This window comes from Adiantum capillus-veneris, chromosome 29 (assembly GCF_014529385.1).
Source record: "Adiantum capillus-veneris isolate H3 chromosome 29, ASM1452938v2, whole genome shotgun sequence".
Lineage (NCBI taxonomy): Eukaryota > Viridiplantae > Streptophyta > Polypodiopsida > Polypodiales > Pteridaceae > Adiantum > Adiantum capillus-veneris.
In genome coordinates this window covers 119,263,895-119,283,082 of record NC_140959.1, presented here as the reverse complement: position 1 = coordinate 119,283,082, position 19,188 = coordinate 119,263,895, and the positions used below count along the sequence as shown (strand labels likewise).

The 19,188-nt window shown below is 40.8% G+C and overlaps 2 protein-coding genes across 2 annotated transcripts; both read right to left on the bottom strand.

The window, feature by feature from the left end:
• Nucleotides 1-8,547: 8,547 nt before the first annotated feature.
• Nucleotides 8,548-8,871, bottom strand: LOC147419845 (uncharacterized). Its single transcript, XM_086505344.1, has one exon. The coding sequence runs from the start codon at nt 8,869-8,871 to the stop codon at nt 8,548-8,550; it is 324 nt and encodes a 107-aa protein (XP_086361470.1).
• Nucleotides 8,872-8,885: 14 nt separating this feature from the next.
• On the bottom strand, nt 8,886-9,173 carry LOC147419844 (uncharacterized). Its single transcript, XM_086505343.1, has one exon. The coding sequence runs from the start codon at nt 9,171-9,173 to the stop codon at nt 8,886-8,888; it is 288 nt and encodes a 95-aa protein (XP_086361469.1).
• Nucleotides 9,174-19,188: the final 10,015 nt, after the last annotated feature.

Genomic DNA, 19,188 nt, shown 5'->3' with positions numbered 1-19,188 from the left:
GGTACTGTAACCAACAAAAATGCATTTAATAGCCTTATCATCCAATTCTCTGCACTACATTTGGCCCCAAAGCATAAGCTAAAAAATAAAAAACGTGCATGTGATCAGTAGAAGACTTTTTATAATGCCATGCTTCATATGGAGTCATAGACTGCAAATATTTTCATAGGACACCTGTTGAGTACATAAGTAGCACACATGATGACCTCAAGCCAAAATAAATGTGTGTTATAGGGGTTATCTAAAAGCATTACAATTACATTCTTCACCCACAACATCCATGAAACATGAAGATAACCTCCATAACAATGTTCAAAACGCTTTCAGACTCAGTCAGAATGTAAACAGAAATACAGGTAACACACAGGAAACATTCAGGGCATTAACCAACATCCTGGTTCATCTTCATCATCATTCCCGTGTTACAGAACAACATTTCGCCCCAACAAGGCGTCCAAAAATGAGGGTAGTTACAAGCCAAAAGTCGCATCCCTTAAAACATGCCTTTTAAAGTTTCAGACATCAATCAGAACTCTGATTAGTCCATCAGTTCCTTGAATGCATCCTGATCACTACCTGACAGTTTACTGATGGCCCATTACATAAATATCCTTCTTTACTAACTTAACCAGGTAACTTGTGGTCAAGGTCCCCCCTTTTACACCTGGCACACCCGGTGGCATCAAAAAGTTACGTTTTGAGGACCTGAACCCATAGTTCCCTTGACTCTTTGCACTGCATCTTCATCCACTTTTCTTAGCAATGTTTGCTAAGAACTCCTGGGTAGTCATCTCAGATTCCTTCACTATAATCTGCAACTTATTGTCAGCACACTCTGCAGCAGCACTTTGATTTACTCCCTCCTCAGATACCTGATCCTCAAAGTTAAGTTTTGTTGGTTGAAAATCCTGCTTGAGTGGACTGTCAGGATCAGTCTCCTCTTCAGGGCTCTGAACACTTTCCTCAGCAACATCTTCAGCACTCTTCAACTCCTCTGCACAGGTCTGCTCAATCCCTGCAAACAAAACATTTAAATTTTTATTGTCAGGGGTTGTCTCCATCTCCTCACAGAGCTCCTCCTTATCCTCTTGCACTTTGAAATCTTCAGTGCTCTGATCAGCTTCCAACTGTTTCTTCAACAACAGATTATATTTTTCTTGCAAATCAGTATACTGAGTGTGCAGTAGCATATACTCCTCTTTGTTTTCCTCTTTAGCAAACTCTTTATAGGGCTTAGAAGACACCTCCAACAGTTTTTCCTTCATTTCAGCCCATATAGGTTCCAAATGCTTCTGCAGCTCCATCTTCATGGTGTCAACATCTGTCCCTGACATAAAACAACCTTCAATTTCCAGCTCATCCTCTGCACACTCCTTAATCTTCTTTTCCACCTCTTTGCATGCTGAAACTCTGTCAAGTAAAACTTTATTTTCTGCTTCCAATGTCACATTCACAGTGGAAAACACTTCAAGTTGTTGATGGAATATACTGTCCCATTCCATCATCCATTCTTTATATATCCTTGCACTGATCTCCCTTCTATGAACCTGTTCACTGTAGAAGTTCACTTGCTTGAGAGCACACTCCAAGTCAAACTCTGTGGATCTCAACTTTGCCTTGATTGCATCCACCTCCTGATCAAACACTGTTTTATTTTTCATCTCAAACTTCAAATATGCAACTTCTTGCTTCAACTTTTGATTATCACTAATCAAAAGATTAGAGTTAATTTTCTGCTGTCCAACATAATCTCCAATCAGATTCACAGATTCCAAGCATCTTGCATAAGGAATGTCCTCAAAATTACTATCAGCAGTCTGAAACCCCTCTGACTGTTGTCCAACTGGTTCCTGATTTGCTTCTGAAGCCATTTCTACAACTTTTCTCTTTCTGATCATAAGCACCTTTTTCACTGATTTGGAGCCTGATGGTGGCAAATCTGTTGGGTCAGGCTTCTTTAAATTTAGTGTATCCTTGCAAACTTCATGTGAATAACCTGCAGCCAGTAAGTCATCATAAATTTGTTTGACCCTGTCTTGTGCATCATCCTCCTTAATGTCCTCCCTTTTCTTCTTTCTTGTTTCAGAACTTCCTGCTGGGTGTCTGACAGTAGCTTGAACACTGGCAGTAGCCCCCTGAAGATGATCTGACTGTACATCCCCCTCTGACAAACTCCTTAGCACTGCATTATTTCTGACATAACTGAAAATAGCTGTGATTAATGGACCAATCTTTGTGGACCTCTGAGTCTTCCTCTTATCTTTGCAAAAAACCTCCGAATGTAACCTGTCATACAACATATTTGCCCAACCAAAATTTCTGCCCTGCTCTGCCGCAGATATAATCGCATAGTTCTCCCTAGATACATATTCCAACTTGACCAGCAGCAAAAATCTCTCCAGAAACCATTTGATTTGCAAAGCTCTATCCGGGTTAGCCACATTTTTAATCAAGTAGTATCCTCTTGTGCCCTCACACTTGCCAAATTCTCTATCCATAACCTGCTCCGATGCCCTGTCAACGTGATTTTCTTCCCCTTGCTGCAAACCAAACACTTTGGACACTAACTCTGCAGATAAATACACTCCATAGCCAACCAATCCATTGTTCTCGACAAGATTGCTTACATGCATTCCAACTTCTGTCGTGTGCCTCCACCTACTCCAAGGCAACCTTGCATACTCCAGCAAATTGATTGATTGCAACCATTGTGCATGAAAGCCCTTCGAATGCGGAATGTCCACCTTAAAATCAATGAACTGATGCTCGATGGTAACGCGTTCTCCCTGCTGTCTACTAATCGGTGACTGCATAAGAACCTCCACATCCTCATCAGCGCGAACATCCGCACCAGTGGAACTTGTAGACTTATGAGACCGGTTGCTGGTACGTGTCTGCATTCTGGTAGCATTAAAGAAAGCTTGACTTCGAATGAAAGACTGCGTTTTGGTCGCCTGTGGTGAAAATGCTGCACTTCTTTCCTTCTCCTCTCTTCGCAAAGCACAAGTTAATGATGTTGCGTGTAAAGTTTTCTCACACGTCGAAGTAATCAAATCACCCCCATTTGTATTAATCATGATAGAAGGTCGGCAATCTATTGAAAAAATCCCAATTTGACTCAATTGACCATCGCTTGGTGGATTACCTTGAAATGGTTTGAGTCTGAATCCATTAAAAGGTTTGGGGATCAAAGCTCCGTTTGCATCCTGCAAAATATAAGTCGACCGCCCAATCTCATGTGCAATCTGATAGGGCCCAACATATCTCAATTTAAGTTTGCCCGGTCGAAGACCCAATTTGTTGTTATACACCATCACCCAATCCTTTTCTGTGAAAGTTTTGTATTTAATGTTCCTCTGCATCCACGCTTGACGACGTCTTTGCACAGCCTCCGCCATGTAAGCACTCAAAAGTCTATCTTCATCCAACTTCAAAAGTGCCTCCAATCTGTTTGGCAAAGACTCTTCATCTGACAACTTATGGTCAATAGCTATTCTCAAACTTTGCACAACAAACTTCATCGGGACAATAGCCTCCAATCCGTACACCAACCTGAAAGGTGTCTGACCTGTTGTCACTTTAAAAGTAGTACGATAGGCCCATAATGCAGAATCCAATTTAGTATCCCAATCCGTCCTGTTCTCCTCAACAATCTTCTTCAAAATCTTGATCAGGGCTTTGTTGGTACTCTTCGCTTGTCCGTTTGCTTGAGGATAGTAGACAGTAGACTTCTTATGGATAATGAGGTGCAATTCAGTCAACTGTTTGATTACTTTGTTGATAAAACGCTTTCCCTGATCAGAAACCAATTCAATCAGGCATCCAAACCCGGTCATAATATTCTTGTACAAAAAATTTGCCACACTCGTCGCTGTATTATCCTTCAGAGCAACAGCTTCCACCCACTTTGTCACATAATCTGTAGCAACCAAAATATATTTGTTTTGTGTGAACTTAGCAGGAGGATTAATGGGTCCCATAAAATCTAAACCCCATTTTTGAAATGGTCCCAAAGCCAACACTGGTTGCAATGGCATCCGATCAGCCCCCAAAGGTCTTCCATCTCTTTGGCACACCAAACATTGCCTGCAATAATGATAACAATCCCTGAAGACAGTCGGCCACCACAATCCAGCTTGCAAAACTTTTCTAGCAGTCAATTCTGAAGAAAAATGTCCTCCAGCATTCCCCAAATGAGCTTCTGCAATAACTGCAGCTGTTTCATGATTCTGTACACATCTCCGAAGTATCTGATCAATCCCTTGTTTATACAACTCTCCTGCAATAACTGTGAATGGTCTGCTTCTTAACACAAGTTTTTGCCTTCTTTCAGAACTCATCTCTTCTAGAAATAACCCTTCAGTTAAAAACTGCAGCATATTATCATACCAGTCCACGGTCAGGAAGCCAACCGTCGCCTGAAACAGTCCTGCATCTGGAAACTCATCAATTTTAGTCGTCAACTCTCCATTTTCAATTCTGCTCAGATAATCAGCAATGGCATGTTCTTTTCCCAGTGTATGCACCACACTGTAATCAAATTCTTAAAGTAAAAGAATCCATCTCGCAAGTCTGCCCGACAACTGCGGTTTCTTCACCGAGTAAATCAAAGCTTGATGATCCACATGAAACATAACTTTGTTTGCAAGCAAATAATGGCGAAACTTCTTGAGAGCATAGACCATGCCCAAGCCTTCTCTTTCTGTAACTGCATAATTCCGTTCCGCATCTGACAGCACCCTGCTGGCATAATACACATGTCTAAACCAACCTTTTTTGGATTCCTGCATCAATACTGCTCCAATAGCAATATGACTTGCATCCACAAAAATATGAAAAGGCTTCTCCCAATCAGGAGATATCAAAATTGGAGCAAACACTAACATCTTCTTCAACAATTCAAAAGCTCTCTGTTGATCAGGACCCCAACTGAATACTGCATCCTTCCTTGTTAATTGTGTAAGAGGAACACACACATAAGACAAATACCTGAGAAATCGGTTGTGCCACTTGACTTGCCCCAAGAATCTCATTAACTGCTTCAAATTTTTAGGAACTGGTGCCTTCAGGATAACTTCCACCTTCCTGGGATCAATTGCTATCCCTTCTTTTGAAACAATGTGTCCCAAAAGAATTCCAGAACCAACAGCAAATGCACATTTCTCAGGGTTAAGAGAAAGACGAGCTTCTCTACATTTCTCCAAACAAAGCCTCAAATTCTTCAAATGATCCTCTTTTTTACCAAAAACACTGAAATCATCCAGAAATACCTTCATAAAAGTTGTCAGGAAGGGTGCAAATACAGCCTGGACCCACTTCTGAAAGCTAGGTGGAGCATTCTTCAAACCAAACCCCATCACATTATAAGAAAAAACTCCCCATTCAGTAATAAATATTGTCTTGTCCCTGTCTTCAGGCGCCATACGGATCTGATTGTAGCCACTGAAGCCATCCAAAAAACTATACATCTCATGTCCAGCCACTGAATCCAACATTGTATCGCAGTAAGGTAACGGAAAAGGATCTGTAATTGTTGCAGCATTCAATTTTCTCCAATCTACACAAACTCTGATCTTGCCATTCTTTTTCGGGACAACCACAATAGGAGATAACCATGTCACTTTGTCAACTGGATATATGAATCCCACAGCAAGTAGCTTATCTATCTCCTCCTTCACTTGTTTCGCATAAGTTGGATTCAAACGATACTGCTGCTGAATAATGGGTACTGGATCAGCCTTGAGATTGATTTTATGCTCACAAAATGCTGGATCAACTCCCTTCAGATCACTGTAATGCCATGCAAAAACATCCTTGTATTCCGCCAATAAAACTTGCAGTTGACTGCGGAACTCCTGATCCAAATTCACACTCTGACTATTTTTGGATCCATTTCTGTACCAAGATTCATGTCTTCCAAATCATCTTGCTTTACCCTTGAACTTTGGGACAAATAATGTTCAAAATCCTTTTCAGCTTTCATTTCTGCATGTTTTTTCTCCTCTTCCAGCTTCAGGGCAGTATCCACCTTCTGACTGCTATTTGATTTCTTTCTGATTTTAACCTGTGGATCCCTGACATACTGCTCTGCAATATGCTGCACATCCACCTCAAAGATTGGAATAACTGATGCATTAATCCTCAAAAACTCCTGCTCTTCATCTTCCTCCACTTCAATTGCCATATTAATACTCTCTGCATGTAACGGTCTGCAATTAGGTGGTAAAAATTCACTAGCCACCATCTTCATTCGAACTTTCTTCTTTCCTTGCTTTAACACAATACTATCAGCTCCCCAATGTTGCTTCACTTTGGCCGCCCTTAGCCAAGGCCGTCCTAGAATCATAGGATAGCTTTGAGTCGATTCCTCCAACCTGAGCACCACAAAATTAACAGGGAATTGAAGACCTCCTATCTCAATTCGTTTATTTCGAACAATTCCTAATGGCTGAATTCTCTGCTGATCTACCATCTTGACTTGAAAAGGAGCCGGGTCCCATTTCACAATTCCAAGTTGCTTGCAAGTAGCTTCAGGTAGCACATTTACTCTTGATCCTCCATCAACAAGTACTCCAGACATAAAACATTGCTCCATAGTCACACCAATCACTGGCACTTTATAATCCACATCAGCAGGTTCATTAGAGATAACTTCAGCCTCTTGACTCAAAATTTCTTCTCCCCAAGCTTTCTTCTGCTCCACAGAGAATCCATACTCTTGAGCTAGCCTTTGCATAAACTGATGGGCAAAATTGGGAACCAAGCTTAATATTTGCCTCAAACTTAGTTGATTTGGAGCATCCATTAAAGTTTCAAAGAATTCATATGTCAAAGTAATCGTCACCTTTGCAGGTACAGATTGGCTTTGTTCAGGAGCTTGACAGGAACCTGAATGTTGTCCAATAACATCTGTTTTCTGAACCGTGTCCGCTTGCTTCTGGACCTTGGGACCGCCTTGTTTTTGCTGTACCCTGTTAATTTCTTTCATCACTCCTTTTCTTACTTGATCCTGTTCTCCCCAATTAATAGGGTATTTTTCCTTTCCTTTCTCACTCTGATTTGTTGTGTCTCCTTTTACTCCCGATCTTGTCATCACCACCATTGACTCAGGTGCTTTATCCTTTTGGTCTGTATTATTTGCATTCACACACTTTGTACAGTCACATTGAAAATGATGAACATCATATATCTGACCTTCCCGTGGAATTTCTGCTTGCAGATTGCTATCAGAACTCCATTCATGTATTTCTTCGTTCATCCATTTCTTTGATGTCCCCACATCCATTTCCTCCAAAATCACTGCATTCAGTTGCCCAGGAGGTTGTTGTGAAGGCTCCACTTTATTGGGGTATCGAATAATTGGAATACCTCTTTCGGTACGATGTTTGCACCACAAAGAGCAATCAGGACCCTGTCTGTGCCCTGAAACTCCACAATAAGTACATGGGGAATTTGCATCAGTTGCCTGAAAATTCTGATTTCCCTGATTCATCCAACCGCCTTGGTTTCTAAATCTTTGGTTTTGTCCTCTATTATTCCAATTCCTGAAATTAACCGGCCTTGGTTGATTGCCACCTGTGCCCACTTCATTCACTGCTGGTGCTTGCATTTTTTGCTTCAGATGCTCGGGTATCCGTCCTCTAAAATTAGGGTTATACCAACACCTATCATCCGAATGTCCAAATATCTGACAAATTGTACAATAAGGCCTTTCTTGCATCCCCAACTTTGTCAAACCCATAGTTTTCAATTGGGCAGAAATCTGTCGATCAATTTCATCTTGTTCAGCATCAACTTTGTCCTTTCCTTTTCTTTTCTTTGCTTTATCTTTCTCCTTCTTGGAGTCCTTCTTCTTCTTTTTCTTCTTTGGCTCTGACCAATCATTGTCCTCATCATCAGAGGAGTCATCAGTCTCATCCTCTTCCTGATCACTGTCTGAATCTGAATCATCCTTCTTGGATGTCTTCTTTTTCTTATCTAGACTTCCGTATCTCCGCTCTGCTCGAGTAGCTGCTTCTACCAACTCATTAAAGTCATCTGCCGTTGCAATTACTCCTCGTCCTGCCACCGAACTCCTTAGTTCAGAATTCAGTCCACGACAGAAATAATCACCCATCTGTTCCCAAGATGGTCTCTGAGCAGGAAGAAGTCGATTGTTTAGATTTCTGAATTTCTAGCATAGTCTTCCACTAATAATTTTTTCTGCTTCATCTTTCTGATCTTAATCAGGACATCTTCAGGTGTCTTCTCGGTTCTAAATCATGTCAAGAACCTGTTCTGCAGATTTGCATAATCCGCAAATGCATTGATTCCATACTGCATAAACCACGTCATGGCCTTCCCTTCAAGGGTAGCAGCAAAATGATCTTTTTTGGTATCATCATTGTGAAGTACCTCATACCCACTTGCTCTCCATCTCTGCTCAAACTGTCCAACATGGCTGTTAGAATCCTGCTTGGATTTTCCGTTGAATTTAGCCGCCCCAATTCTTGGGTGTTGTGGTGGTTGAGCCATTGGGATCTGTGTCGGTACTTGTAGTTGATTAATTCATCGCAATGGATCAAATGGTAACAAAGTTCCTCCTTCGGGGAATAATTGCCTTCTCGGTCGTAGTGCTTGACTGAAAGCCAATGCCCCAACAAATCGATGTAAAGGTGCTAAATCAGAGACCTCCTCTGGAATTTCATCAAGGTCCTCGATGCCTCCTGAAGGTGTACTAACCAGGCTGTCAGGGGTGGGTATTTCCTCTTCCTCCTGATCTTCACCTGTGTCTTCTTCTTCAGCGGCTTCCCTAGCCTGACTATTTTGTCTTCGCGAACGTGTCCAATACGAATATTCTGGGGGCGTTGGACTGCTTTCTTTACTAGTCATCCATCAATTGCTTCTTAACACTTTTTCAGTCGCCTGATAACAATCTTCTCCCGAATCTCATGATATTCTTTCACCAACTGTGGGTCTAAATAACTCCAACGTAATGGCATTCTGCAGCCTCCAAAAGGTACCAGAAACTCAAGATAACGCTGAACTTTCAAACGAATAACCTGCTGCAATTCTGTCGGCAGTTTCTTGTTATATTCCTGCAGGAAGACATTGTTGTACTCCTCCTGTTCATCCTCTGACGTACGCCAGTTTCGAAAGTGATGCAGCAAGTCGCCCTGTTCGCTCTCTGACATGCCTCAGCGTCCCATTTGTGCACCACGGACAAGGTTTAACCGGCGCTTCTTGCAGAAACATTGTTTGGGTACAATGCTTCAATGCAAGGTTTTGCAGGATCGCCAAGTGTTATAGGGGTTATCTAAAAGAATTACAATTACATTCTTCACCCACAACATCCATGAAACATGAAGATAACCTCCATAACAATGTTCAAAACGCTTTCAGACTCAGTCAGAATGTAAACAGAAATACAGGTAACACACAAGAAACATTCAGGGCATTAACCAACATCCTGGTTCATCTTCATCATCATTCCCGTGTTACAGAACAACATTTCGCCCCAACAAGGCGTCCAAAAATGAGGGTAGTTACAAGCCAAAAGTCACATCCCTTAAAACATGCCTTTTAAATTTTTAGACATCAATCAGAACTCTGATTAGTCCATCAGTTCCCTGAATGCATCCTGATCACTACCTGACAGTTTACTGATTGCCCATTACATAAATATCCCTCTTTACTAACTTAACTAGGTAACTTGTGGTCAAGGTCCCCCCTTTTACAATGTGGTAAAGCTTTTGTAGGACACTTGTTGAGTACATAAGTAGTATACCTCAAGCCAAAATGAATGTGGTAAAGATTTTGTAGGACACCTGTTGAGTACATAAGTAGCACACATGATGACCTCAAGCCAAAATGAATGTGGTAAAGCTTTTGTAGGACACCTCTTGAGTACATAAGTAGCACACATAATGACCTCAAGCCAAAACGAATGTGGTAAAGCTTGACTTTTGACCATACATCGTGCCACCTCCATAAGCGACCTTTTTTTCCTTTCAGAAACACCATTTGATGAGGTGTATATGGCACTATACATTGGTGTTTTATCCCATGACTAGCTAGAAATGCATTAAACTCATGAGACATATACTCCCCCCCTCAAGTTGAATGGAGGGTGCCCATAGTACATTAAGAGACATTTTTAACCATGACCAAAAATTGTTTAAAGCACATAAATAGTTTCTACTTAGCTTTAAACAAATACACCCATGCATGCATAGACTCATCATCAATGAAAGTCCTGAAGTATAGGTAATTGACCAAGGATGAAGTTTGCATGGGCCCACAAACATCACTATGCACAAGATGCAACCTACATGTAGCCCTAACTGAACCGTCCTTTGGAAACTTCGAACGATGCATCTTACCCAAAATACAATCTTCACAAACATGTTTCACAGGTGCTTCAAGAGGCGACAAAGAAAGAATCATATCAAATTTTTGCAAATGCAGCAAACTGGCAAAATTCAGATGCCCAAAATGTGCATGCCAAAGTTTTGCATTGGAAGCATCCTTTGAATCCACAACTGTATTTGCAAAATTTTGCCCACACTTGTCATACAAAGTGGGGTTATATAGCCCATGGCACAAAATGCAAGATGCAACAATTTCATCACGAAAACTGAGATCATGAACTGCACATCTGTCATCCACAAATTTCACACAAGACCAATTCTAGCAAGTGCAGATACAAGCAAAAGATTCTTCTTGATTCCAGGTACATAAAGTGCATCAACGAGTTTGAAAAAAGTGCCATTAGTAGCAGTCAGCACAATCTTTCCAGCTCCCTTGACCGTATTCCCATGAAGGACATCCTCGAGAGAGGTAAACAAGTCACATTGAGAGGTAATGTGCTTTGTAGCACCACCATCAAAGTACCACACATGAGAATCTGCAGCAACTGACATACATGCATCATGGGCAGAAGGACCATAAGTGCACTATGCACTAAATGCCCACTCTGATCTACATTAGCATCACAATCTCCTTTCATAGAAGACTCAACAATAGCTGCACTTGTAGTGGAACCAGCTTCTTTCTGCTTGGGTGGAACCAGCCTCTTTCTTCTTGGCCTCTTTTGCTTTCAATTTAGGACAATACTTGCTCAAGTGATTATTAGCTTTGCAATAATGGCAACACATCTTCTTTTTTCCCTGTTCAATACAATTCCCAGATGAGGTGTCGCTAGTAGAAGCATTAGGAACAAGTGATTTTCCACTCGCTAAAGAACCATGAGAAGTGGCTACATTGATGCTAGCACTTTTTCTTTGAGCTGCAGTAAAATCATGTTCAACTACACGTTATTTAGGTCCCCCTTTTTTTTAAAATGATTCTTGCAACAACAATGTGCATAATGTACTAGCAAAAGTCTGATACGAATCTGGCAATGCATAAAGAAAAAATTGTACAAGGGAACTATCTGAAATGACTTTGCCTGCAGAAATACGTTGCTCATTAATATCATTGATACCAATAAGGAAAGTGTCCATGTCATTTTCCTCATGCATAATCTTTGATTCTAGATCTTTATGCAGCAATGCAATTTTAGCCTCATTGTGACTTGCATAAAGACTAGCCAGAATATCCCAAGCCTATTTAGCTGATTTAGTTGAGCGAATGTGAGGAATACTAGTGCACTTCATAGATAATGCAATTAATGCATGAGCTTGCACGTCTCTAACATTCCAAAATAAGCTTGCTCAATCGTTGTTGTTGGCTCCATTGGCTTGTCCTTGTACAACAATGTATGCCATCCACACTTCTACCCAAGCCTCCACATGTTGTTCGAAGGATGCACACTCATGTGGGGTGCAAAAACCATGTCCCCCCCCCCCCCCCCCCCCCCCCAAATCATGTTTGCACCATTCATTAAGGAGTGAGAGGATTAATGCCTGATTGTACTTAGCCATAGACATAAGCTTAAGCCTATACTTATTTCTTCAAGAAGACTAGCCAATCTTGTAGCAATCCTTGTAATATCAATTATAATCAAAGAAGGACTTGGATTTGGTGCATCCTTGCTTCTTGAGGAAAACTAGCCAATCTTGTAAGCAAACCTTGTAAGATCAATTCTAATCAAAGAAGGACTTGGATTTGGTGCATCATTCAAGGCTAGAAGTCTTCCCTCTCCTCCTCTCTCCATCAAATTGGCGAATAAATCTTGAAGGGTTATCAAACAAGGTGTGTTTTGATTTGTGATTTTTTTGGTTTTTTGATGTTTTGCTTTTCATCTCTAGCCCAGCCCTTACCTCTATCTCTATTTCCAAATATATTCCTAACCTAGCTATTATCCACTTTAATTTCACATCCACACTTATCTCTATCCCTACATCTATATCTATCTCTATTTCCAAATCTATTCCTAACCTAGCTATTATCCACTTCTAATTCTACACGCACAATTATCTATATCTCTACATCTACATCTACATCTATCTCTAACCCTATCTCCATATCTCTTGTGTCCTAATTACTGAACGCATTCAAGCTACAACACTCCGCCAAAGCTATGATCAACCTTCTTGGAGAGTTATACTAATGCACAAGGTGAGTAGCCATATCTTTACACTCTCACAAATCTGTTTCACTCTTAGAAGATCATTCTCTCTACAAACTCTAGGTTCTCCTTGTTAAAGTACATCTCTCCCCATAGTATCTTTATTGCCTACGGGCAAGAATAAGGCTTGGGAGGAAAAATTCTCTTGTCTTCACTTCTCTCATATCTATATTTTTTTGTGCGATCTATTACAATTAACGTATGGATTAGCCGTAAAATACATTTCCAACAATGTATAGTGTTTCTCTTTGGCCCAAAAAGGCTCAATAAAATACTTCTTTCATCGGATCCCATCATACTACCCCTTCTAAACTATAAATTTTCTTTTCATATAAGTCTAGTTATTTTGCTATGAACCAAGAACATTTGTACACACAATTAATCCCAATCACTAGACAAAACATATAGATCATAGTAAGCACAAAAATATAGTTCCAAAGAACAATTTGTAGCTTGTTTGGTTGGCAAAGGTTGAATGCCATTAACTCTTCTATTAACCCTTTCATCCTACCTATGATAAGATATGACAAAAGCCTTGACGTTTTCATATTTGTGTTGTTTTGATTTTCTCTTTTGTGTTCTTTCTTTGTGTGTGTGTGTGAGTGCAAGAGAGAGAGAGAATGGGGCTTCTTTGATTGCACTCTCTACCAAACTCTATACTTCATGGCATAACTCCTTCACACATGGCAAAGTGGATAAACCTAGATCTGTTTCCCAAATATCCAATTCTCACACAAACTAAAATCAAATAGTTAAATACAAGGATTTAGCCAAAATGACCAAGCCGGCTATGCCACAACCCAGTAGAAGACAGCTTGGCTACATACATAGAATTTTTTTTTCATAGAAGAGATATACAAGGAATATAATGAGCTAGACTTTTGGCCTTTGACACACATGGCAAAGTGGATAAACCTAGATCTGTTTCCCAAATATCCAATTCTCACACAAACTAAAATCAAAATAGTTAAATACAAGGATTTAGCCAAAATGACCAAGCCGGCTATGCCACAACCCAGTAGAAGACAGCTTGGCTACATACATAGAATTTTTTTTCATAGAAGAGATATACAAGGAATATAATGAGCTAGACTTTTGGCCTTTGAGCACGAACAAGTTACCTTTTATGATAATCTAGGAACCATTGCCTAACATTGTAGTGTATGAAGATAATCAAGCTGTCCTACATTAGTCAAGAGCTAACAACACCTTTGGATTGAAATCAAAAGTAAAGGCAAGTACATTTGACGACTGGGGCACATCAAGGACAACATCAACAGGTGGAGACTCGACGACACTGAGCTCCTTGCTCTTCACACTGCTCTTAGGAGGTGCAAATTTTACAACAATGACTTTACCCTTTTCTCTTTGCAACAAACAAAAATCCTTTTTCATGTGTCCTTTCTTGTGAAAATGGTAGCATTCAATGCTCCTTGTGTCACATCCACGGCTCTTGCTACGTGTTTTCTTGTGATCTTGAGAAGGACCACAAGTGCGACTATGACCTCTCTTACTTTCATTGTTCCTTTGGCTACTTCCATTTGTCATATATGCATCACCGTGCCCAATTGTGTTAGCAGACTGGCGTTGAATCTCTTTCGTGAGCAAAGCACTAGTAGCATCACAAAAAAAGAGTTATCCCTTAGGGGTGGAGTTAATAATGCCAGTGTTAAATGTATCCCATGATGCATGCAAAGAAGATATTATGAAAATGGATTTCATTTTATCATCAAAATTAAGCCTTTTTTATGTCAATTAAGTAAACACGCTGTGTCATAAAATCTAATATCTAACCAACCCAAATGGTTTTTTCATATTAGACTGATCATTTAATGTGGGAGAATAAACATGAACAAGGGTTAGAATATAGACATGTGCTTATGGATCTATCTCAACACGGGACCAAGGTTAAAGGGGTCCAAATGAGAAGTGGTCTATCAAAGAGCAAGGCTAGCTAATGGAGCTCAAAGACCTTAGGGTTAGATTCATTAAAGAACTCCAAAGGTTAGTGTTAAAAGTCCTTTGACCTTAGGCAAGCTAGGGCTGTGATTGAGGTGGGAACTTGTCCCAAGCTTAAGGTGCTTGTCGTGCATGCTGACTAAGGTGCTTGAGGTGCTTGTCATGCTTGCTCACTAAGGTGCTTGAGGTGCTTAATGACTAAGGTGCTAAGGTTCTCCAGGACTAAGGTGCTTGAGGGGCTTGAGGTGTTCCACAAAGTCAAAGCACAACACTACACAAGGGGGGGAGGGCAAGCCCTCATTGTAGGAGCTAGAGAGAGAACACACACACCCTCTCACACAAGCCAAGCCTTGCCTAATGAAGCAACAAGGACACATGTCAAGTCCCTTTCCATGTTGCCCTCATAAGGTGCCTAAAGTCTACTGGTTGGCCTCTCAAGGGATCCAGTTACAATTTAGCTAATTTAATTGATTGTGTAAGCATTTATCAAGTCCTCTCTCCCAAAGGGGAAAGGGAGACACTTGTCCCAAGGCTAGCATGTATGCTTGATACGCACTCTGCATGTGATTGGTGAGCTTGTAGGGGTCCAATGAGCTTCCATCTTGAGCTAGAAGAGGGGGTCGACCAAAACAAGGAGGGGGATAGCTTGGGGGGGTATTCTCTCTCTCTCTCTCTCTCTCTCTCTCTCTCTCTCTCTCTCTCTCATTGTGTGAAGTCCAAAGTGCAAGAGCTCCATCTCCTTCTCCAAGCTTGTTAAGAAGTTGAGAGCCTACACCAACTCTCTTGGTTATGGAATGCAAATCCAACCAAGAGACCTGATTCAATGCTTAAGCTTGCCATCTTCATTACTATGCTATTATGCTATGCTAAGCAGAAAGAGTGATGATAAGTGAGGAACTATTTCTTTCTCCTATGAATGCTTCTTCTTCCTCTACCCTACCCTCATTCACCGCTAGCTCTCTCCACCTTTGCAGATGCTTGAGGCCTTGGGACTGAGGCCATGAATGGTTAATTCTTTTTGCAAAGATTATGTTATGCTCATGATGCATGAAGTTTTCCATCATTGCATCACCTAGGTCACAAGGAACACAAAACTTGTATTGTACCAAGTCTCTCTTGACGGGAGAATCTATAATACAAAAGCCTATTGGAGAGGGGCCGGCTCCACATAAATCCGGTCCTCAATTGTTGTCAAGTTCTCTAACTCTCTCTCTCTCTCTCTCGCTAAAGTATTGTTCATGCCAAGTTAATTAATTAAGTTCACCCTCTATGTTCTTAAAGTAGTCTCACAAAAATTCTCACTCTATTCTCTTAATTTTTCTATTCTCAAAGTTCATAGGCCATTTTTGTTACGTTGGTATCAGAGCTATTGGTTTCTGTTTTCTTGCTTAAGAAGAGAGGTCCTTAAGTTGTCCATGAAAGCTTGGGTCTGTTCATTGCAATAAGGTAAGTGGGACAGGGATCTATTATCTTGGTTGAGAAGGACTTAGTTTGAGGTATACCATTGGAAACTAAAGTCTTAATAATGGAGCCTCTCGGGGCTTGCCTTTGGCTTAACCATTATTGAGCTATGAGCAAGATCAACAGGAACCATAATCAACCGAGCAATGTTAGACCCTCTCCACTAGTCTTTGCAATCAACAATGTCTAAACCACGGGTGTGGCTGCTTGAGAACTTATTTTCAAAGGTAGAGAAGAGTAGCGCCTAAGGTTTTTGAGGGTACCAAAGCACAAAGTAACCTATACATAAGTTTAATTAGCATGGCTGACAATAATTACGAGAGTAGAATGAACATTCATAACTTTGATTTTTCACATGAAGGTGCTAATGATGATGCCCCCATGTTTGTTAATTATCTTGTTACTAGGTCGCATTAAGCTATGGACAACCCTACTTTGCAAGCCATGGTTACCCAACAACTTCGTGCTTATGGGATTTCCCTTCCTCTCCAAAAGAGAGAGAGCTTAGGAGTCCTCTTGATGAGACTCCCAAAAGAAGACTCTCTCCCATATGAGAAGAGGAATCCAAAGAACAAGAAAGAAGCAAATCCCTAAGTTCCTCTGAAGATGTGACTCCACAAAGACGACGGTCTAGATGATTGCCAACTCCTCCCAAGAGGAAACGATCAACCCATAGTCCTTCTCCTCGTCACTCCGAAAGGGAAGAGAGGAAAAAAAGGAAGAAAAGGGCAAGACAGAGGTCACCCTCTTCTCCTTCTTCATCACCTTCCTCCTCTTTTGACAAAAGCAGTAGCTATTCTCCTAGAGAATACAAGAGGAGAGGATATCGCAAATATTATCTTGCATGGTGAAGGTCCCAAAATCTCAAGAAGTTCAAAGAGGGAGGAAACAGTATCTCTTTTCTCACCTATGATGGCACCTTATGTGCTATTGACAAAGTATTGGCCTTCACACATCAATTTGATGCGGCCTTTGGAGACGAGGGAGGAAACGATATCTCTTTTCTCACCTATGATGGCACCTTTGGTGCTATCGACAAAGTATTGGCCTTCATCCATCAATTTGATGCGGCCTTTGGAGACGAGGGCTTCACAAAATCCTCTAAGCTACACCATGTAGCTATGCACTTCCAGAAGTCCGCTCATCAATGGTGGGCTAGCCTTCGTGGCAATGGCGAGGCCCCAAAGACATGGAAAACTCTACGAGTTTTCCATCATGAAGCAATTCCTTGCAAGCGATGCAAAAACAAAGTGCTTACAAAATGGTGGAAGTTGAAGTTGCTCTCCAGCGAGTCTATCCATAAATATGTGGACAAGTTTTGGGATTTATATCTTAAAACTATTGTCTTTTAAAAGACAGACTTTGCGGAGAAAAACAAACAACTTTGTGCATGATTACCTGAAGAGATGGCCGAGTACGTCAATTCCCAACGGGCTGGTTCTATCACCGAAGTAATCCACCACACCGTGGTTGATTTGCACATCAATTCCCACCAAGGGGCTAGAAGGAATGACAAGTCCATGAAAAACAAAGACAAAAGTGATGCAAAGAGGAAAACCAATGCCCAAAATTCTTCCCAATGCAATTCCAACAACAACAATCGGTCCAAGGAGAAGGGAGTTTACAAAGGTAAAAATAAACTCTCTCTTGAGGATCTTGAAGCTTTTCGCAAGGACCACAAATGTTTGCAAGGACATGGCTATCGTTCTTGCCCCAAGAGAAATTCCCGCAATGAGACTCCTAGAGCTTCCAGTTTAAAGGCTTTAAAAGAGGATGCTCATTGCAAAGGATTGCCTCTCTCCTATGCTTGGGGAAAGGTAAGGGAGCATGATGTCTTCATCTTGTTTGACCTTAGCTCTACTCACAACTTCATATCAATGGAGTTGGCCACTAAGTTGGGCATTCAAGCTTTCAAGATGGGAGATATTGTAACTTCCAATGGAGCTTTCAGGGGACAACAAGCCTCCGTTACTCCCTTGATTAGGAAGTTGAGGCTTCGTGTCCAAAGCTATGTCAAAAAAGAAGATTTCAAGGAGCTTTCAAGGGACAACAAGCCTCCGTTACTCCCTTGATTAGGAAGTTGAGGCTTCGTGTCCAAAGCTATGTCAACAAAGAATATTTTTTCATCTCTCCTCTCCAACATGAGGATGATATCCTAGAGGCACCATGGTTCAACCGCATGGCTGCCAACATGAAGTTTCCTGAAAGGAGAATCTACTTCACCTACAAGGGAAAGAGCATGTATATAGATGCTAGTGAGTCTGGTCATACTATACCACTTGTAAATCCTCTTGCTTTTGATAAATCAATGAAAAGCTCATTTTTTGCGTACATGATTTTTGTCAAAGAGTTCCTAAAAGGTCCTAATGTTTCATCAAATGTAAATGGTAGGAATCAAGAAGAGTTAGACTTGTCTAATTTTCTAAATGGAGTCCAAGATATATTCATCGATGATATCCCTATGGACTTACCTCCAAAACGAGGAAATGATGACCATCGAATTGAGCTCCTACCAGGAAGCTCACTGCCTAACAAGCCTTCTTATCGAGTTTCTCAAGCTCAACAAGAAGAGATCATGAGGCAAGTACAAGAATTGGTAGACAAAGGGATGGTGAGGCCTAGCTCCTCTCCCTTTTGTTCACCAGTCCTTTTAGTGCAAAAGAAAGATGGTACATATTGCATGTGTGTGGACTATCGAGCACTAAACCATATCGCTATCAAAAACAGATTTCTCGTACCGCAGGTAGAAGATCTGTTTGATAAGCTACAAGGCTCTACCTACTTCAGTAATTGACCTTAAAATTGGCTATCATCAAATAAGGATAGTGAATGAAGATATTCTAAAGACCGCGTTCCGTACAATGTTTGGTCTTTATGAATATCTAGTCATGCCTTCTGGCTTGATTAATGCACCAATCATGTTCTATTGTTTAATGGAAAAAATCTTTAGACCCTACCACAAATTCACTGGAGTGTTCTTTGATGATATCATCATCTACTCCAATTCCTTGGCGGAACACAAGCAACATCTCCAGGTGAATTTTCAAGCTTTGAGGGAGAACAAGCTTTTTATCAATCAAAAGAAGAGTGAATTTTTCCTTCAAGAGATTCAATACTTAGGTCATATTCTCTCTCAAGATGTTATCCGTATGGATCTTCAAAGTTGGAGGTAATAAAAGCATGGCCTAACCCAAGGAATCTACATGAGCTAAGAAGCT